This window comes from Salvia hispanica, chromosome 3 (genome assembly GCF_023119035.1).
Source record: "Salvia hispanica cultivar TCC Black 2014 chromosome 3, UniMelb_Shisp_WGS_1.0, whole genome shotgun sequence".
In the NCBI taxonomy this organism is placed as follows: domain Eukaryota; kingdom Viridiplantae; phylum Streptophyta; class Magnoliopsida; order Lamiales; family Lamiaceae; genus Salvia; species Salvia hispanica.
Window position 1 is genome coordinate 52,494,983 of NC_062967.1, and position 22,282 is coordinate 52,517,264.

Genomic DNA, 22,282 nt, shown 5'->3' on the forward strand with positions numbered 1-22,282 from the left:
CCGCCAGGTACCAAAAATGTGATTTCTAAGGACAAAAAGACTATAAAAATTTTTAGGACCATTGATCAGGGATTATTAGGATAGTTTAGTCTATCTTAAATAGAGGTTTAAGATGACTTTTCAATTTTAGTTAAAAGGGTGAACTAAGGTGTAATCTTATTTGTGATACTTTTTCACTATTTACATTATTTTTCCACCGAAAATGCCCTCCAAGGCATGGAAGATAATTTTGTCCATTCATAAAATTAGGGTATCTGGCACTACTTTACTCTCTATCTTTGTCTTTAGTATTGTGTATAATATTTTGCAATATCATTTTCTCAATCACTTTATATCAAATCCACTTTCTCTCTTTCTATTAAATACTTAGAAAATAAGAAATAATAAAAAAAATATTCCACTATGAATGCTCAAATATATTAATTACAAAAATAAAATTATATCATTATCAAAATAATTTGTAGCTAAATTTAATTTTAATTATGGTTTAATTGTTTTCTAATATTAAAAATTAAAATTTTTAATATTTACATGACTTGTAACCAAACTAGATAGTTCAAAATAAAATACACATACCAGGCCTTAATTATAAAAAATATTATACTCTCTCCGTCCCACAATAGGGTTTCTATTTTACTTTTACTATAAGTGGTAAGTAGATCACACATTCCATCAACTTATTTCACGCACATTTTGTTACTATAAAACTACTCCATATATATAAGTGGGCCCAAATCCACTAACTTGTTAAACTCACTTTTATTTACATTTCTTAAAACTCGTGTCAGAACTAAATAGGACTTCTATTGCAGGACGGATGAAGTATAAAAATACTCTCTCCTTCACTTATAATTTGTCACCATTTGAGGTGACACAAGTTTTGAGAAAAGTAATAGAAAGAAGGTTGAAAAAGTTAGTGGCATGTGAGTCATTCTTTTATATACTATTAATTCTATGATAAAATATAAGTGGAAATGAGTTAGTGGAATATGAGATCCACTACCAAAAATTGTAAAAGTGAAAGGTGACAAATTTTTATGGATGGATGAAAATAAAAATAAGTGACAAATTTTCAGGGACAAAAGAAGTAATAAAGAACGTAAATAAAAAATTTCAATAAAAAAATAATTAAAAAATTGACATATACAAATATGAAAAAATGGAAGTCTCTATATTAATTCATATTATTTTCTCTGTTCCGTCATAATTGAGTTATTTTTCTATTTTGAAAAGTTTCCTCATAGTTGGGTCATTTCTATATATGGTAGTAATACTTTTTCTCACTCTTACTTTACTCTCTGTTACTCTATTATCTCTACTTTATTCACTTTCTACTCTATTCTCTCTATTTTTTTTCTCTCTCTTAGTTTTTTATCTACTACTATTTAACACACAAAACATCTACTTCTTAAACACCATGCCGAAAAGTTTTGCCTCAACTATGAGGGAACGGAGGAAGTAATATGTTAATATAAAATTAAAAAAAAAAAGAAATTAGAAAGGAAAGTATTTCAGTTAAATCATATTTTTAAGTGATAAATATCATTGTAGGTACCCATCCTATATGAAAATATCATACTCAATAGTACTAAAGAGTGAGATAGAGTAAACAATATACCCAGTACCCAATTTTATAAGTGGACAAAATTTGCCCTTCATGCATTGGAGAACATTTTTGGTTGAGAAAATAGGATGAAGAGTGAAAAACTACCACGAATGAGATAACACTTTAGTCTAGGGAGTTGGTTAGGGTTGTGCTCCTTTGCCCACGTCGGCTTCAAGGAATGGTACCTCTCCAAGATCCGCGACCAGAATTTGTTCACTGTCTTATTGTTTGCGAAGATCGGGTTCTTGGAGATGTCGACCCAACACCTAGCCAGAACCATCGTCTCTTCGGAGTTGTAGTACTTGCGTGACGGGCTGATACGTCTTTGTTGCTTTGCCATTCCCCTTCCCCTTTGTGCGCACTGATAAAAAAGAACTCATTGCATTGATTGAATGATTGAAGAGGCTTAAAAAGAGATTACAAGTTGATTCATATGATCAAATTATGCCAGCACAACATGAAATCAAATGAGTCAAAACTGCATTTAAATGTTGCAGAGTGTGCAGGTGTGAGCTGTAGCTTTATCCAAAAACTTTGTTTCTTTCATGAGAACATCCTTGTAGCTGGGACCACTTTGATTCGGTGGGGACGTGTCTCCTTTATCAGAAATGACAATAGCATCCTTGGCATGGACTTCTTGAACACCTTGCCCTTTATCTGCATGGATTGCATCCATTTCTTTTGCATGAAGAATGACCAGGTTAACACTCCCCCGCAATTCAAGCGAGGAGAGGGAGCAAACGCCTAAGCGGTTGCGCAACCTCGTGAAGAATTGGGAGCCTAAAGGTTTGGTAAGAATATTAGCAACCTGATCCGATGAGGGTACATGACGAAGATCAATTTCTTTTGCAGCAACCTTGTCTCGAACAAAATGGCTATCGAGTTCAATGTGTTTGGCACGAGCATAGAGAACAGGATTGGAAGCCAAAGCTATTGTACTTAGATTGTCGACCCAAACAACAGGGGGATTGGGTAAAGACCATCTTAACTCCATAAGAAGAGACTGAAGCCATGAAATATCAGCAACAACCTGCGCAAGACTGCGGTATTCAGCCTCAGTGCTGGATCTAGAGATGAATTTTTGCTTCTTAGCACACCAAGAGACAAGGTTATTGCCAAAATAAACACAATAGCCTGTGGTGGATCGTCTGTCATCAACATCGGAGGCCCAATCCGAATCAGAAAACCCCGAGAGAGTGAAATCAGAAAGAGTGATATGCAAACCATGATCAATAGAACCAACCAAATACCTTAGAATATGTTTGACAGCCTTCCAATGTGTGTCTAGAGGACAAGACATGTATTGACTAACTTTGTTGACCGAAAAACTCAGCTCGGGTCTAGTGATGGTAGCATATTGTAGAGCTCCAACAACGCTCCTATAAAGCTTACCATCGATGGTGGGATTACCTTCTGAGTTTGAGATCTGATATCATAGGGGTTGGACATGGCTTTGCATCAAGCATCTTGACCTTGCTAAGAAGCTTCTTAATATAAGCAGCTTGTGACAAATGAAGACCCTGGGCAGTTCTAGAAACCTCTATACCAAGAAAATGTGTCACCTCACCAAGATCTTTCAACGAAAACTTGTTGTGCAACTGAGATATTACTCTTTGAATACCAGAGGAAGAGTTACCCGTGATGAGCATATCATCCACGTATAATAAAAGGTAGATAACTTCAGACTTGTTGATGAGAAAGAACAATGAGGTGTCAGCCTTGGACTGAGAAAAACCAATATTTAAGAGAGCAGATTGGATAGTGAGAAACCAAGACCTTGAAGCCTGTTTTAGGCCATATAAAGCTTTGTTAAGCTTGCACACCATTCCAGGGGAACCTTGTTCAAAACCAGGGGGCTGCTTCATGTATATTTCCTCCTCAAGATCACCATTCAAGAAAGCATTGTTGACATCAAGATGTCGAATAGACCACTTTGAGGTAACAGCAATACTTAGCATGATTCTGATAGTGTTAGGTTTGACTACAGGACTAAAGGTTTCAAGAAAATCAAAACCGGCCTCCTGTGAAAAGCCTTGAGCAACAAGTCGAGCTTTATGTCTAGCAATGGATCCATCAGCATGATTTTTTATTTTAAAAATCCATGTACACCCAATAAGATTCTTTCCTGGGGGAAGAAATGTAAGAGTCCAAGTGTTGTTTCTTAGTAGTGCAACGAATTCCTCATTCATTGCAGCAAACCAGACTGGAAATGCTAAGGCGGCCTTGATGGAGTGGAGAATGACAAAGTAAAGATCACCAGGAATGGGAGCAGTGGTAGAGTAAAGTTTAGGTTTGAAAATCCCACCTTTAGCTCAAGTGATCATGTGATGCCTTCTAGTTGGAGCAGGGGAAGATGAATGATGTGACTGAGTAGAAATAGTAGGAATGGCAGGAGAGGCCATATCTGGGGAAATAGAGGAATCAGAAGAGGGAATGGCAGGAGAGGGTGGATTGGCAGGCATATGTGCAGAAGTGTTGGGAGTATGGGGTGAGGTAGTGTGACTGAAGTTAGGGGAAAAATCAGCAGAAGTATCCAAGATAGGAGTGGAGGGAGCATGATGGGTAGTTGGAATAGAAGGAGAATATGTAGGAAATTTAAAGGTGAGGTGGCTGAAACAGGAGATGGTGTTGAGTGGTAGGGAAAAATAGATTCATCAAAAAGTATATCTCTTGTGATTATAGTTCTACCATTTTTAAGCAAAGCCTTATAGCCTTTATGAGATGAACTATATCCCAAGAAAATAGCAGAATCTGATCTGAAATCAAGCTTGGATTTATTTAGTGGCCTAAGATGAGGATAGCACAGACAGCCAAAAGCTCTCAATTCATGATAGGTAGGTTTGGATTTGTAAAGTTTCTCATAGGGGGTGGAGAAGAGGAGAGTTTGAGAAGGAAGTCTGTTAATGAGATGAACAGCAGTGGCAAAGGAATCATCCCAAAATCTAGAGGGGAGCCCAGATTGGGCAAGGATAGCTAGACCGGATTCAACAATGTGTCTATGCTTTCTTTCAGCCAATCCATTTTGTTGAGGAGTATAGGGACATGATACACGATGGTGGATGCCCACGGCATGAAGAAAATCAACTAGTCCCCTGAACTCACCACCCCAATCACTCTGGAGATTTTTTATTTTTGAATTGCATTGGTTCTCAACCAAAGATTTGAAATATTTGAATACAGGAAGTACTTCATCTTTAGTTTTCAGAAAATAAGTCCAAGTAAATCTACTAGAGTGATCCACAAAGTTTACGTAGTATTTGAATCCATTCCGGGAAACAGTGGGAGCAGGCCCCCATAAATCGGAGTGAATCAGTTCAAGAGGATTATGATATTGAGATGTAGATGGCAAGTAAGGTAGCCTGTGACTTTTAGCAAGACAACAAGAGTGACAAAGCAAAGTAGACTTCATTGATTTGAAAGGAATGTTACAACCTTTAAGTATTTTCTTGACAATAGGAAAGGCACAATGCCCAAGTCTTTTGTGCCATAATTCTAGGCTAACATTACAAGATGAGTTAAAAATGACAGGAGCTGATAGAAAGGCTGAGCAGGCAGAAGGATCAACAACTAATGGCCTTTGATTGGATTAACAGAACTGGATTTGGAATTTTGGAGAAGAAATTTGTAGAGTCCCTTTTCAAGAGTGCCCCGTAGGAGGATTTCCTTGGTGTCCTGATCTCTCACAACACAAAAGGAAGGGTGAAATTCAAAGAAAACATGGTTGTCTTTAGCAAAATGAGACACACTAAGCAAATTTTTGGACACTTGAGGAACATGAAGCAAATTTTTAACAAAAAAGGCTTGGAATTTTTGTAATGAGGAGAAGCAATAGAGCATACAAAAGATTCACCAACATGAACTATATCAACACCAGAATTATCACCAAGGTGAAGAGATGTACCTCCACAATATTCAGCAACAATGTTGAGATTGGAGAGGTCATCTGACACATGGTGGGTGACACCTGAGTCAGGGTACCAGGATGTGGGAGGAGTGGAATCAGCATTGTACTCAGAAGGAGAGTAGTGGGATTGAGGCCCTCTGATCGAAGCCATGTTGACAGAAGGAGCAGATTGCCTAGGCTGGAAACTTTGATGAAAAGTTTGTTGTTGTGGCTACCTGTGTTGAACATTTTGCTGAGGCATGTAACTCTGCTCAAAACGATACCGGCATCTATTACACGAATGGCCAGGTTTTTGACAAAGTTGGCATATAAGCCTATTGCTACCTCTGCCTTTGAATCCTCCAGATCTACCTCCTCTGTGACCAGCACTTCTACCTCCTCCCCCTCGGCCAAAACCAGAATAGCTACCTCGAGCCTATTGATGAAAATCATCTTTTCTTGGTGCAAAAGGTTGAGCCAAGTAATGCTGATGGGAGAGATCCATCAGAATTAATATTGTCAGACTTTGAGCTAGAACTTTCCAACCTAGATTCAAAAGTGTGTAGTAAGGCAGACACCTCTTGCATACTCCAGGGATCAATTCTGGCTGAAATAGCCACCATAACAGAATCGTAATCTTTGTTTAATCCTCCCAAGGCATAGAGGATTTGGTCCTCTTCAGGGATTCGGCAACCAACGGAAGCAAGAAGATCACAAGATGTCTTGATCTTGCCTAAGTATTCTCTCATGGAGAGATTTTCTTTCTTTGTAGTTTGCAACTGAAACTTATACTGCATAATTTTTGCCTTCGATTGACTGGCGAAGCTGGTTTCCAGAGCGCTCCATATCTCCCTACTGGTGTTAATTAGGCCAACAACCAGCATCAGCGTACTCTCAGTGAGAAAGGACTGAATCCACGAAGCAAGCAGCTGATCCTGCCTGTGCCAAGCTGAATATTTTGGGTTGAGCTTCATTTTAGTAAATCCCTCAACTGCCAGCATTTTGGAGGTGGGGGGGTATCTTCTTCTCCCATCAAGTAGGACTCCAACTCGAATCCACGAATGGTAGTCATGAGCTGTTGCTTCCATAGAAGATAGTTGCTATCTGTGAGCTTGATAGCTATTGGATGACTTTGAGTTAAAACTGGAAATATATTTTCGGAACGCTTGGGCTTGTTTTGCCCATCATTTGAGCTTTCACTATCAGACATTATGTTAAACTGAAAAGGGAAGATGGAGGAGAAAAATGGGCAGAACCTAGGATGAACTTAGGCTCTGATACCATGATAAAAAAGAACTCATTGCATTGATTGAATGATCGAAGAGGCTCAAATAGAGATTACAAGTTGATTCATATGATCAAATTATGCCAGCACAACATGAAATCAAATGAGTCAAAACTGCATTTAAATGTTGCAGAGTGTGCAGGTGTGAGTTGTAGCTTTATCCAAAAACTTTGTTTCTTTCATGAGAACATCCTTGTAGATTGACGGCTCCATGTCCGAGACCTCATAATTATCGATGTTGAAGTTCTGGTTAGAGATGGAGCCATGCGTTCCTAGGGTACCCAAATTTTGTTCATCCATGGTCGGGCGATACACTTCGTCTCCATAGTTGGAATCAATTCCTGCAACTTGATCAAAGTTGTACTCTCTCCATTCCAAAGTAGTGAAGACGTTTATTTTTGGTACGCAATTTAGAAATAAAGTATTAAGTGAATTAAGTAAAGGAAGAATTGAAAAAGGTAGAGAGATGTAGAGCGAAAAAATATGTTGACTTTTGCAAGAAAAAAAATGACTCCACTGTAATGTAACGTACCAAAATGACAAAAATACTCCACTACTGTGGAACAGAGGGAGTAGTAGGCAGCCTGGATAGCCGGAGTCATGGGTCCTCTCAATTGGGGAATGTTGGGGAAGGAACTCTCGGTGTACATCAGAGTTTTTTCGGGATTTGTTGGGGGGCCACTTGGATTCATTTTTTGTTTTCTTGAGAGAGATAGATGAGATGAGATTAAAGTGAAGGAGTGATGAAATGGGGTGTGGAATGAGATATTTATAGAGTATAGAATAAAATAATGAAAAAAAAAATTCAAGTTCGGGGGCGGATTCTACGGCGGAACTACCCTGCAATAGCGTCATCACGCCCGCCGAAGAAAGCGTCGTGCCACGACGATTTAGAGGCAAAAATTGCGGCCTCTTCTCCGCAATAGGGTCGGAAAACTCACCGAGCGGCTGTCGAGTTTATCAACCCTATTGCTAGTGCCCTTATGCAAAAACTCATGCACGGTCATTTGCAGGGTGACATATTATTTAATTATTAACTATATTTGTTAGAACACACTTTTATCTTTAAAAAAATAAAATCTTTTGAAACGACATGGATTTTAAAATATAATTATTAAAGTAAGGAAGAGAAAAAATGAATAAAGTAAGAGAAAAAGAAAATTTAGTGTAAGTAGTACTCCCTCCGTCCCATAAAAGTTGAGACAAACTTTTGGGCACAGAGATTAAGAATTTATATTAAATATATAGGAGAGATGAAAAAAGTAGAAAAGATAAGAGAGAGTAAAGTAATTGATGGAATAAAGTAAGTGTGATTAGATGTTTTGTCTTTAGTTAAAAAAGGAAATGACTCAACTTTATTTGGACGGACTAAAAAAGAATACGACTCAACTTTTATGGGACGGATGGAGTATTAGAACTTAGTGGATTATGGGGTCCACATTATTAATTAATAGTACTTTTAATGATATAAGTTGTAAATAAATTGACATTTAAGAGTAATACTCCCTCTGTCCCGCTTTAGCAGTCCCATTGACTTTTCTGCACTCATTTTGTAAAAATGATAATAAATAGTTAAAATGGAGAAATAATAAAGTAAAAAAGAGAATAATGTAGATAACACTCTTCTCTGCATTATTCTCTTTTTTACTTTATTATTTCTCCACTTTAACTATTTATTATCATTTTTACAAAATGAGTGCAGAAAAGTCAATGGGACTGCTAAAGTGGGACGGAGGGAGTATGAGGTAAAAAATTTCCTAAAATAGAAAGTTTAAAAGTTTCTATTTTTAAAGGATGGATCAAAATGAAAATAGCAGTTTATATTTTTAAGAGACGGATATAGTAATAATTTATAAAAAAAAATTATTAATTTAAAAATATAGTTTATTAAATAATAGAAAAAAGTTCTCGATGGATGGCACCGTGCATCAAAATGTTTTTCTTTTTTATTGTTTTTCACTATAGTTATAGATATACGTGTTTGTTTGGTAGCCTAAATAAAACCAAGATATATGAGTTATATGAGTTATTTGGTTGTTTGGTAGATAAAATAAGATTCATGAATCATGTTAGGCCATCAAAGCCTATCTCGGTCATTGAGGCCCGAAGCGAATTAGTTCAAAATGGTGGATTATTTAATAGTCCAATAGAGTGACATAACATATCATTATTTTAAAGGCCATCTAAATTAATTATCTTGTGCTAATGTAACATGCCTAGCAAAGACTGATTTGTCTAAATAATTATGATAGTATTCGGTAATCATCTTTTTTCTTTTGATATGCAGCTGTTACGGTTATAATTAGGTATGTTATTATAATTTTGATATGCAAATATAAATTGGAGCATACAATAGAAAAATGCCAAATAAGTAATACTCCCTCCGTCGACGGTACGGAATTTTAGGAAGTTTTATTTTGTGTGTTAAATGGAGAGAAAAAATATTATTTTTATATTCATGTGGGAGAGAGTTTTTTTTTAAAATGAAAATATAACATCTTTTATGGGACAAACTAAAAAGGAAGGTGTGACATCTTTTATGGGATGGAGGGAGTAGTACGTAAATGCGTGTGATTAAGGTTGCTGAGCTACAAGTCTTATATAAAATGGTCCTATTGATTCTGCTGTTTTGGTTGCACGTTTGAATAATAGCAATGCTTTTTGACTCGAAGCAAGGCGTGCATTTCCATTATTCACTAAATTCCTATTCCTTTCGTTGAATAGGACTCTCATTTTTCATTTTAGTATGTCCGTAAATAGAAGTCTCAATTCATTTTTACGGTAATATGGTCTCATAATCTATCAACTTATTCCACTCACATTTTATTTAAAACTAGTACTCCCTTCGTTTCACTTAAAATGAAACATTTGGGAATCGATATGGTTTTTTATATAGTGTTGTTTTGTGAGTTAATGAAGAAATAGAGTTATTCTACTTTAAGGAAACGCTTCATTTTTAATGGGACAATCCAAAAAGGTAAACGTTTCATTTTTAATAGGACAGAGAGAGTATATATAAATGAGACTCATATGCCTTCAAGAAATGAGACTCCTAATAGCGAAGAGAGGGAGTACTCTTTTTTCAATAATCACGTACTCCATTGAATACCAACAGAAATGAAAAAAAAACTAAAAAATGTTTTCCACCAATAAGTCATATAATCATGACCGGCTCTTCTTAAGCACGATATTAAGGGTCGTTGATCACGTCGTACTCTATTACTATGGCGTGCAAGTCTGTAAGAGTACGCCACTCCATTGTCATCCAGAGCCCATTAGTAACTTATTTTAATATTTTTAATAACTAAAAAAAAATAATAATAAAAATAGTAAGTACTCGGTACTCTCTCCGTCCTGCTTAAGATACACGTTTTCTTTTTTGGTTTGTCCCAATTAAGATGACACATTTCCTTTTTTGATAACTTTCTCTCTCCAATTAATACACTCGGCCACTTTTTCTCACTCCTATTAAAATATTCATATTTCTTTATCTCTCTACTTTAATACTTACACCCAGCGGCGGATCTAGGTGGAGTTGCGCAGGGTCGGCCGACCCCACCGTATGCACCGGAGAGTGGCCGGGAAACGCCCTCCATCAGCTGCTGACCCCACCGCCTTCACGTATCTGCCCCATCCTATATATCCAGAACCCGGCGGCATGCTCAGAAAGAGTTTTTCATAAGTTTTCTGTGAAATGGGCTCCTAAACTGGGCCTTCCTCCTTTTTTTTTATTTTTTTTTATATTTTTTAATTGTTGATTAACTTAGAACCAGTCTCATTTTCGGCTTATATTCTAGTAATACAAGTTCCAATGGTAATTTAAGTTTTCTTTTGAAATTTAGCGGTAGCTTTATTTTAAGTTTCAACATTGATATAAGTTCCAACATTAATTCAAGTCTTTTAAATTGAATCTTTTACAGTTTCATGTAATAAGATTATTACTAGTATTTTATTTTTCAATTTATAGTATATTAATCAATAATTGTTATATTCTCTATTTTTTCTCTTATTAACATTTTTTATTGAATTCATTATTTTACTTATCATAACCTTAATAAGATTATTACTAGTATTTTATTTTTCAATTTATAGTATATTAATCAATAATTGTTATATTCTCTATTTTTCTCTTATTGACATTTTTTTATTGAATTCATTATTTTACTTATCTAGTTACCAAGGATAAATGGTTGGATATATCATGATTTTTATACTTTTAAAAAATATATCCAAATTATTGTAAATAATGTTTAATGAAACAATTTTTAGTTGTTTGCAGAATATATTTTTTGATGTCAACTATCTTGCAAAAAATGGAGTATACATAACCGATATACTCCCCCCTTTCTAACAAAATAATGACATTTGAAATGATACGGTAATTAATGCGCAATTGGTAAAGTAAGAGCCAAAAAAAACTAATTATAGTATTGTTATTGAATAATGAGACCCTCCTTATTAGAGAGAAAGAGAGAAAGAAGTTACCAAAAATAGAAGGGATATTTTTTATGGGATGGGGAGATTATAAATTTTAATATTTTTTTTATTAAATTATACTCCCTCCGTCCCGCTTTAGCAGTCCCATTGACTTTTCTGTACTCGTTTTGTAAAAATGATAATAAATAGTTAAAGTGGAAAAATAATAAAACAAAAAAGAGAATAATGTAGATAAGACTCTTCTCTATATTATTCTCTTTTTTACTTTATTATTTCTCCATTTTAATTATTTATTATTATTTTTACAAAATAAGTGCAGAAAAGTCAATGGGACTGCTAAAGCGGGACGGAGGGAGTAATTATTTAAATATTACTATATTTTTTGTCTTGTCCGATCCGATCCCACGGTTATCGATTCCTGGATCCGCCATTGCTTACACTCACCTTCTCTCTCTCCAATTAAACACTTTAACCAATAATTCTTAAAATTCCGTGTCAGCTAAGCAATGTGTCATCTTAGCCGGGACGGAAAGAGTAGTCTTTAACATTGGGACTATAAATAGATAAAGACTGCTTTTAATGGACGAGCTAAAATGAAAAAAATATAATCATTGGGTAAGTTCTCAATTTTTTAATGTTCAAGAGTTCGAATAGTGCTAAAAAAATATGCCAATATTGGAATCCACAAAAACGTGCAAACAAAAATATTTAAATTTTAAATACTTACATTTTCTATATATATGCTTTTGTGCCACTATCCATAGTCCTATACATGCAAAATCTGTTAAATCTGAACACTTAACAATATTAACATTTACTAGATTTTTCCTTGTTTCTTTAGTTATAGGTAAGTCAGAATTTTTGGATAAACAAAATATCACAATTTCATTAAAAAAAGAATTTACTTAATTTAAATAAAAATACAAAATAATTAGGATTTCAATATTTGTGTTGCGTCTGCCTAATAAAATGGCTTTAAATAAAAGAAACTAGACGATCACAATTTGCAACCATATGCATATCTCGAGGGAAAATAGTCACTTGCTCATTTTTAATATTTGCTAAAAAATGTTTTCTTGGTTTGCAAAAACTTAACATTTTAATAGATTCTCATAAGTTCACAACAGTCAGTTCTTGGTTCGTCAAAATAGTCACATGTTCATTCTTTTTAATTGCTCAAAATAGTTATGGCTCATTTCTAGAGTAGTTCATTAAAATAGTTGAACATTGTTTAATTAGAAATTGGCGGCAAGTAACTTCTAAAAACATAAACAGTAAACACTGCTAAATTTAACTTGAATAGACTAAAATGGCTTTTACCACATTTCTCAATTTGTTTCTATAATCACTCTTCATTCTATTTTTCTATTTATCTAATTTTCTTTATTTCTTTAATTTTCTAGTCATTTTCAAGAGTCGATGAAAATTGTCCGCGCAGAGTACACCTTGTAAATCAACGTTTAACACTTAGTTCTTGTTTAATTGAAAAAAAATGAAGTTTTCAAAGAAAATGATTTTTGAGATTATTATATTTAGGATCTATTTCTTTGTTCAAATACACATCTAAGAAATTGATTTTTGAGATTATTATATTTTTCATTTATTTCTTTTTTCAAATACACATCTATAGGAGTAACCATGTGACATAATAATGTGGTTTGCTTCACCATAACTTATTGACAAATGGAAATAAATAAGCTCACATGCCAAATCAATTTTACACATGCATTTTATAAACTGAGGAACAAGACAGGTTCATTTGCTAATTTTATGGAAAGTAATTTTATGGAAAGTCTTCTAATAGTATTAAAAATGGAAATTTTATATGTAATTATTGGTGTTCCATATATTACTACAATATTTATATATGTAGAATGATCTCATAATATAATAATATTATACATATAAAAAATATTCATGTTGCATTACTTTTCACATCAAGGAAAACAAATCATATTACAACTCTCTGATAATAGTACTATTTGAATTTTATGGGTAAAACCTTATATATTTGAAAATTTTAAACAAATAAAAATTATGACTACAACTTATATTTTGTTATCATAATAAATTATACTATAATTTTTACTACTCCTATCTTTCTATTTCAAGATTTTAAAACAATGAAAATAGAAAATAAAAAATGTAATATTCTTATATTATTTCAAATAGTAGTAAAATGAAAGAGAAATGTTGTAGTATATAGCACGCCAATATGAATATATTTTTCATATGTATAATATTATTGTATATTATATTATATTATATTGGGATTGTTATATTGCTAGCTCAATGCTTAATTGCTAACTACAACTCAATAATAGCCATTAGATATTCAAATTAAAGGCCTAGATCATTAACCACAAAATGTCAATACGATCAACAAAAAACGTCAATAAGGCTATAGGATTAATTCCAATAAAAATCAATAGGGGTATTAATGTCAAGTTAGTTATAACTAACTTTTAAAAGAAATCCCAAAACTTTAAATTCATATAACATATATTAAATTAAAGATAATTTTATAAGGATTCCAACGATATACTACACGCATATGTTCCGACGTCAAAATTTGAAAAAAAAATCTAGAATTTTCGTGCTTCAATATGAATTTAATTAATCAATATAAAACATGTCAATCCTAAATTACATTCTCAAAGCATTGGATATTTTCAATATTGTTTTCATCCAAAACCCTAATTTGACCATTTAATTAATAAAAATGAAAATTACACGTTTTTTAAAATCATGTGGCCTTAAATTAGTTATAGTTAGCAATTAAATGATTAGTTAGCAATTGATCACTCCCTTATATTATATTATATTATTTTATGAGATCAATGTCCATATAAAATAGTGCAGTAGTTACATAAGGAAATATTTCAATTATGGAACGCCAATAATTACATAAGGAAATTTTCATATTTAATGTTTCCTCGGTCCCAATGAGTACGTATTAATTTCTTTTTTATCTGTTCTGAAAGAGTATGAATTTTTAAATTTGGAAACTCTCTTCTCTCTAATAAGGTGGGACTCATTCTCTACTAATAATACTTAAAAACTTTTTCTATCTCTCTATCTTACTTTATCAATAATGCATTAAAACTCGTGGCGAATCCAAAGTTCATATTCTTTTGAGGATGAAGAGAGTACTATTAGAGAGTTTCCATAAAATGGACCTCTCTTACTCCGTCAGTTTATAAAATGTACTCCATCCGTCTCAAGATAACTGAGCAAAAAAATTTCGGCACATGATTTAAGGAAATGAGGTTTTGTCAGTAAAGTGGAAAGTGAATAAAGTAATATAGTTAATAAAACATAGAGAAAAAGTAAGAGAGAGAATGAAAAAAAAAGTAAATGACTCACTTATCTTGGGACGTCCAAAAAGGAATGCGAGTCGCTTATTTTGGGACGGATGAAGTATGTGTCCAATTGGTTTGGCATATGGGCTTATTTATTTCCATTTGTTAAGAATTTATTGGTAAGGCACACCATATTATTATAACACCATGATATGGAAGGACTATGAAATTTTTACTCCATCTATAGAATGTCACAATATAATTTTTATTAACAAGATATATTATCATTTTTTAAATATCAACTAAGTTAGTTATCATTATGTTAACTATAAATATTTCATTATTGTGACTATTTATTTAAATAATCTAATAATTTGAAACATATATACAAGATAGTACAATATAAATTATTGTTTTCATTAAATTATATACAAATAAATATAAAACAAATAGTAGAAAATAATCCATGTAGTGAATGATAAGAAAAAACTAAAACTAATTTATTCCTAGTAACTGTAATTGAACTATCCCTTTCTTTCTCTCCTCCTCAAGAGTAAAAAAATAATCTAAGAAATTTGGATTTAAACAACTTTTATTGTAGTTTTTTTTTTTTTTTTTATTGACTAAAACAGTTTGAAAGATTTCCGGTTTTTCGAAATGAAGAATGTTAAAGTGAAATTTAAAATAAATTCAAAGTAAACTTAGGAATTTAATATAAAGTTCATGAATATGATTAACTTTATTTTCTAAATTAATATTCAATCCAGTCCCATAATATAAAGGCATTTATAATAACATAAGTTTTAAGGCGTAATTAATAAAGTAAAAAAAAAATCCCACCACATTTGAAAAAATTTACTCTCTGTAAACAATAAGAGTCTTATTTTACTATTTCGGTATGTCCCATGATTAAAGCATATTTGATTCAATTTTATTATAAATGGTAAGTGAGTCTCATATTCCACTAACTTAATTTACTCACATTTTATTACTATAATACCAGTATGTATAAGTGAAATTCATATTCCACTAACTTATTCAACATACTTTTCTTTATATTTCTTAAAATTCGTGTCATAACTAAATAGGGATGAGATCTCCTGCCGTGGAGGGGTACACAGTTGGGTGTTGTCCTCACACCCTATTATTTTATAATTTATTTTATTATATTTGATGAATAAAATATTGGGGTGTGAGGAATATCAATAGTAAGGGATTTCATCCCAGCTAAATAGGATTCCTATTGCAGAATGAATGAAGTATAGAAATTAGAACTGAAGTATTTTTATGACATACTCCATCCGTCCAGCAATAGTAGTCCTCTTTGGTTATGACACGTGTTTTAAGAAATGTGAAAAAAAGTGGATTGAATAAGTTAGTGGAATATGAGTTTCACTTATATATAATATAATGTGAGTAAAAATAAGTTGGTGGAATGTCTCCGTTAGAGAGGAGGCCTTCAACCCACTGTCCTGACAGAAGCCCATCTCTCAAGGCCTCACACTTGTGCCTGAGAGATGGAAGCTCCCACACGCCAGTAGTGGGATTCGAACCCAGCTCCTTGTAGCAATATCTGCTTCCCCGGAACCAACTGCGCTAAGCCCCTGCGGGCATATAAAACTCTTTTTTAGTACTGCCTCCGTCCCAGAAAGATTGTCCCAGTTTACTTTTTGCACTCGTTTTGCAAAAATAATGCTAATAAATTGGTAAAGTTGAAAGAGAGTAAAATAAGAGAAATAATAATGTAGGTAAGACTATTCTCTATAGTATTCTCTATTTTACTTTACTCTCTCTACTTTAAGTATTTATTATTATTCTTGCAAAATGAGGGTGAAAAAGGAAATGAGACAATTTTTCTGGGACGGAGGGAGTATTATGGAAGGGAGGGAGTAGATTAAAACTGAAAAATTCTTTATTTTTTTTATGAAACAAATGATATTATTATCAATTTCGAGGCTTAAATAAGGATGTGTCAAAATCTGAGTATAAAATGAGAGAGAAACAGACAAAAAAAGAAACGTAGTTTTCCGACTTTCCTTTTTGGGTGCGTATTAAAATGCGCCACGGTGCGCACTACGCCCAATCCCCTGATCTCTGCTGTGCTGTGCATCTTCTTCCTCACTCCTCATTGCCTTCTCACCGCACTCTCTTTCTCTCTATTCTATCTACTCTTGCATTTACTCTTTCTCTCTTCTTCTACCAACCACAACTACAACTACAACTACACTAAACATTTGTTTTCGTAAAATACACACACACACATATATCTTCCCCTGCAGTGTGGATTCTACCTTTTTCCGATCTCCTTCAATCAATGGAGATCCGGTTACCTCTGCTTGCTTTTCTACTCGTATTTTGTGTTGAGCCTCGATCAGGGGCTCCAATCGTCTATTCCGCCAGGCTGGTGCATCGATTTTCGGATGAAGCCAGGGCTCACCGCGATGCCAGGGTTTTGAGGAATGGAACTGGATTAAACGGCGGTTTTTGGCCGCAGCGGCGGAGCTTGGAGTATTACCGCCGCCTGCTCAGCAGCGACGTCCAGAGACAGACGCTTAAGCTCAATCCTCAGTTCCAATTTCTCTACCCCGCTGCAGGCAGCGCCACATTGCCTCTTGGAAATGACTTCGGATGGTCACAACTCTCTCTCTTTCTCCTCTCTCATTTGATGTGATCGGAACTTGCTCTGGAACACGCCAAGGGGAATTCAATTTATTAGTAAAACTCCGAAAATTGGGGGAATGACTTGTTAAAACCGAAATAGTATTATTCAATTTTAAGATTGATTGACTTTTTTATGGCAACAAGGATTTATGTGGAAATATTTCGTTATTTATGTTTTTATGTTGCCAAATCTGGAATAGGAGAGACTTCTGTAGTTTTTATTGAAGTTAAACAAATACTATGAGATTGAGAGGAATCTTGTTATGTATAGGCTGCAATACTAATCGTTGCTAATAATTGGGGATTGCATCTGTTTATTTGAGAGCTCAGGCTATGCAATTAATATTACTATCGCTTTTCTCTAATACAATGGTCAATAAAAAATAATCCCATACTTGAATTTAGATAGGATTAGGAGTACACAAGGCGCCAAGATATCTGGAAGGTAGGGAGTGTGAAGCTTGCAAAAAAAATATTTTCTTGTCTCAGAGTTGCTCTATATGACTAGCCATAAGTTAGAGTGTGCTATGTCGCTTTAAATACGAGATATACGCCTGCTTTCTTATCTGTACAATTCATATCTAGCTTTTGTTTGCTGTTAACTGTTTAGGGATATTCACTGATTTTAATCTCAAATAGGTTGCACTATATGTGGATTGACATAGGCACACCAAAAGTATCTTTTCTTGTGGCATTGGATGCTGGAAGTGACCTATTTTGGGTTCCCTGTGATTGTGTTCAATGTGCACCACTATCGTCCAGTTACTATAGCAGCCTGGTATGTCTTACATTCTCTTTTGGTGGTCCATGATCTCCTAAATTGGTTTCAGTTGACTTCCTTAGTGATAATTTTTTATATGAGAGAAAGCAAAAAAACTGCAGCCCAATAAACTCGTATCAGAAGCAATGAGCTGTTTGTACTGCTTAGTATCACTTATTCCGAATGATTGATTGGCAGGTGCCCTCTTGTTTTTCGGGCATTTATTATGCAGGATAGAGATCTTAGTGAGTACAGTCCTTCTGGTTCTAGTACTAGCAAAACCATTTCTTGCAGCCACCAATTATGTGCACTGGGTCCAAACTGTCCAAATCCTAAGCAACAATGTCCTTATACCATCAACTACTATTCAGATGATACCTCAACTTCTGGATTTCTGGTTGAAGATGTTCTTCATCTCCTGCCAGGCAATTCAGACGTATCTAACAAATCTGTCAAGGCTCCAGTGGTTATTGGGTGCGTTTTGCTTTGCTCATACCTCAATGCACCCGATAACTACAATAAAGAAACATTTTCCCCTTCTTTTCTTGATTCTTATACACTCTTCTATTTTAGGTGTGGTAGTAAACAAACTGGTGGGTACCTGAGTGGAGTTGCTCCTGATGGGCTCTTGGGTCTTGGACTTGGAGAAATTTCTGTTGGGAGTTTTCTTGCAAAAGCTGGATATATTAGAAATTCCTTTTCTCTATGTTTTAATGAAGATGATTCTGGAAGGTTACTTTTTGGGGACCAGGGAATTGCTGGCCAACAAACTACTCCATTTTTGCCTTTGCATGGGAAAAAGTAAGTAACAACAGCTGCTACTCTTTTTTTTTCTTTTGTTTGCACATTGCAGTTCATTTTTGATCCAGTTCGTGATACAGTTTAACATATATTGTCGGAGTGGATGTGTGCTGCATTGAGAGCTCATGTATTGAAAATCCGGAGTTCCAGATGCTGGTCGACAGTGGGTCTTCATTCTCATTTCTTCCAGCACAAATTTTTGAAAAGGTGGCTAATGAGGTGATTCTTTTTTCCCTTCTCTTTTAGTTTTATTCATCCTGGTATCTGTTGTAAAAGTGAGCAAGTTTGTTAGACGCACTGTTTTGGTTGTAGTTTGACAGCCAAGTAAATGCTTCAAAATCAAGCTTTGAAGGATACCCATGGAAGTACTGCTACAAATCCAGGTGTGTTTGTTTTGACTGTTTACCATGTGTTAAAACTACCCATTGATTTATTTATCTACACAGCTGATTATTTTATGGAAAACAGTTCTGATGGGGTGCCTAAGCTTCCTTCTTTCACTCTGAAGTTTGCAACATCCAAAAGTTTTGTGGTCAAGAATCCAGTTTTTGTGATATATGGAACTGAGGTTATTTGGTTTCTGGAGTTATAGATGGTGTCAATTGTTAGTTCATGAATGACGAAACTTAAGATGCGAAACATGTGAAATCTCTGAATAGTCTGTTTTTGGTACAGGGTGCTGTTGGATTCTGTTTAGCAGTACAGGCCGCAGATGGAGATATTGGGACAATCGGACGTAAGTGAATCTTAATAAAAGCTTCTGACTCTTACCATGGGAAGCAATGAGTTGTGCATCTTTCCATTTGGTTGGCATCATGTGAGTGCCCTTTTGTGATTGGCTATGCCTTGCAGAGAACTTCATGACTGGATATCAGATTGTATTCGACAGGGAAAACTTCAAGCTGGGTTGGTCTGAATCAAATTGTGAGTGTCCATAATCTAGTGTATGCTTAAATTTGTCTATTTTAAGCATAAATTGCATGGTCATTTTTCGCATCTTCTGCATCTGTTGATAGTACCTATTTCAACAAAGCATTCTCAACCTAGAACCTCGTTTCTCTATCCAGTTCACACCATCAACCCGTATATGTTGATCTTTCCAGGTAAGGATCTCAATGACAGAGCGCCTCTGAATCCATCAGGCAATAACAGCTCTTCCAACTCACTGCCGACAGCACAACAGCAGAGTGCGCCAAATAGCCGTGCAGTTTCTCCTGCAGTTGCCGGAAGGACACCTTCTGAATCCTCTGCCAAATGCCTGTCATGTTTGGCAAAACTATTCTCATTGATGCTCATAGCTCATCTCTCATAGAGTACATAAAATATAAATCTTTGTTAGTTCCATGTAAATTCTGATTCTTAGCTTCATTCTTTCCCACTGCATCATTATTATTCACCATCCCAACATCCCTTTTTCTTTATATAATCTTATATAGGCTTTGAATTAGGATGGTCATACATAGAGTTGTTCCTAGCACTTCTGCTTATGTACTGTTGTATGTAATAGTATACACTTCCTTCACATAGAGATATGCATAATTCAATTTTGGTTGCATTTTTTGTCAACCAATATTACTTTTTTTACAGTTGTCTTTGTTTGATTCTCTCTCTTTTGTGTAAATTCAGTTTTACAGTCTTGTGATACTTCCATAGTTGCCCAATGGAATCCATTCTGTAAGGTCTATTATTGCACGTTTTTCTACTTGAACTGTAAAAGATTGCATTTTTATGTCTACTATTTCTGGGAAAAGTTTACTCCTATACAATAGGATGCTAACTTTAACTTGGAATTTATGTAGGCTTGGACTCTCATTTCAATAGGTAGCCTTTGAGGTAGGGCTTCTCTCAAATCATAGTACTTATTAATTTAACTTAGCTGGAGCCAGAGAAACCTTATCTGTTTGACAAGTACTGAAGAATAATTTCTATGTTGATTGCAGATATTTTTTTCATTCATTTTGTGCAGAAAATTTCAAACAATTGAGAAAAGATTCTTGTTTACCTAACAAGCTTGGTGCAGGTGTGTTTCTCAATCTAAGGAAGCATATGATGTCTGTTTTTATTTGTGAATTATGTTCCAAGCTATTAATTTATAATGCTTGTTTAGACCACATTAGTCCAAATTGACAGCTTGTATGATTGAAGCATTTTGTTATGATTCTTGTTTTTTTGCACCAAGTAGGAAGGCTCCTGTTGAATAATCATGAACCCCCTCCCCCCTGCATTGTAGGTATAAGTAGTTTAAACTTTTGAATTGCCAGCTTGATCAATTGTCACTAATGGAATAGACCACCCACTCCTCAGAAATTCATTTGTTGATATTAAAGTAAAAATGTACTCCCTCCATCCCGTAAAAATAGAAATTCTTTCCTTTTTGGTCCGTCCCCTAAAAATAGAAACTTTCCTTTTTAGGAAATTTTTCTCTCTAATGAGGTTGTCCCATTTTCCACTACACTTTTTTCTTTCTTAGTACTATCTCTTTCTTAAATTACCAATTTTGTATTAAAACCTTACCGTGTCTAAAGTTCTTAGTTTTAGGAGACAGGAGGGAGTATTAAGAAGTGGAGAAATTTACTCTTTTTATTCCTTGAGAGTGAGATTTGGATTAATGCAAATATATATGAAGTCTGGTTTAGACACCCTGCTTTTCTAAGATTGATAATGCTTTTAGCAAATGTGCTTATTTATGAATTTGTGTGAGTGGTGAAATCTAGGGATACTAGTTAGATCAAGCCATGATTTGTATGGTGTGTGTTGAGTGGGGGAGTTGGAGGGTGTTGGACTATGTTTGTAGTAGATGCTAGCAAGTGAATAAAGTGAGGGAAAAATAATGAATAAATTATCAAGATTGGATGAGTGTGGCTTTTGAGAATTGGAATTTGCACCTCCTCTTCCAACTCCAATCCCAAAAGCTATTATTTCCTTTTGTTGTTTTGCATAAAGAGGAACTCATCCTAGCTCTACTTTTAAGCTTGTGGCCCTTTGGGAACTATGTTTTCCATGTACATTTTATTCTAATTTCATGCGTGTGTGTGTGTGAATGTATGTGCAATTAAGACATAATAAACATTAAAAAAAAAGACATTTAGATAGACATGATATATAGTTAAGTTTTCTTCGATAAGATGTTTCTACTATTAGCCTATGATACCCTTACTTTGCTTGATAATATAGAATGTAATGCATAAGCATAAGTGTCATGAACCTATTAAAAAACAACACTATTAAGAGATCTCATTTCATTAGTAATACATTGCATTGCTCCTTAATCCTTAATCCTTAATCCTTATCAAGAATTGATGGTTGAAGTTGCTCGGAATGAACATTACATTCAAGAGAGAAGACAACGTGTGCAGTTGATTTGAAAGCAATAATTTAGATAGTTTGTCTAAAATGATATTTAATGGAAGTCCCATTTTTAAAAATCATTTTGGTATATTAAAAAAATACTCCGTATTGACTACCTAAATTGAGGGCCCCATATTTGTTCATGAATAGAATGAACTCTATTTTAGACATATTTAATACATATAGATCTTAGATTATT

General features: G+C 34.3%; 1 protein-coding gene across 1 annotated transcript; it reads left to right on the plus strand.

The window, feature by feature from the left end:
- Positions 1–16,588: 16,588 nt before the first annotated feature.
- On the plus strand, positions 16,589–20,319 carry LOC125210716 (aspartic proteinase-like protein 1). The gene is made up of 10 exons (XM_048110297.1): positions 16,589–17,144; positions 17,814–17,952; positions 18,167–18,408; positions 18,508–18,735; positions 18,816–18,954; positions 19,048–19,118; positions 19,204–19,303; positions 19,411–19,471; positions 19,588–19,659; positions 19,839–20,319. The coding sequence occupies exons 1-10, from the start codon at positions 16,828–16,830 to the stop codon at positions 20,045–20,047; spliced, it is 1,578 nt and encodes a 525-aa protein (XP_047966254.1). The 5' UTR covers positions 16,589–16,827; the 3' UTR covers positions 20,048–20,319.
- Positions 20,320–22,282: the final 1,963 nt, after the last annotated feature.

What these genes read in the sequence shown, in the direction of transcription:
- LOC125210716 (XM_048110297.1), top strand. Translation starts at nt 16,828, where the DNA reads ATGGAGATCCGGTTACCTCTGCTTGCTTTTCTACTCGTATTTTGTGTT. An exon ending in TTGAAAAGGTGGCTAATGAG is followed by an intron (nt 18,955 to 19,047) that starts GTGATTCTTTTT and finishes TTTTGGTTGTAG; the next exon opens with TTTGACAGCCAAGTAAATGC. An exon ending in AGATATTGGGACAATCGGAC is followed by an intron (nt 19,472 to 19,587) that starts GTAAGTGAATCT and finishes TATGCCTTGCAG; the next exon opens with AGAACTTCATGACTGGATAT.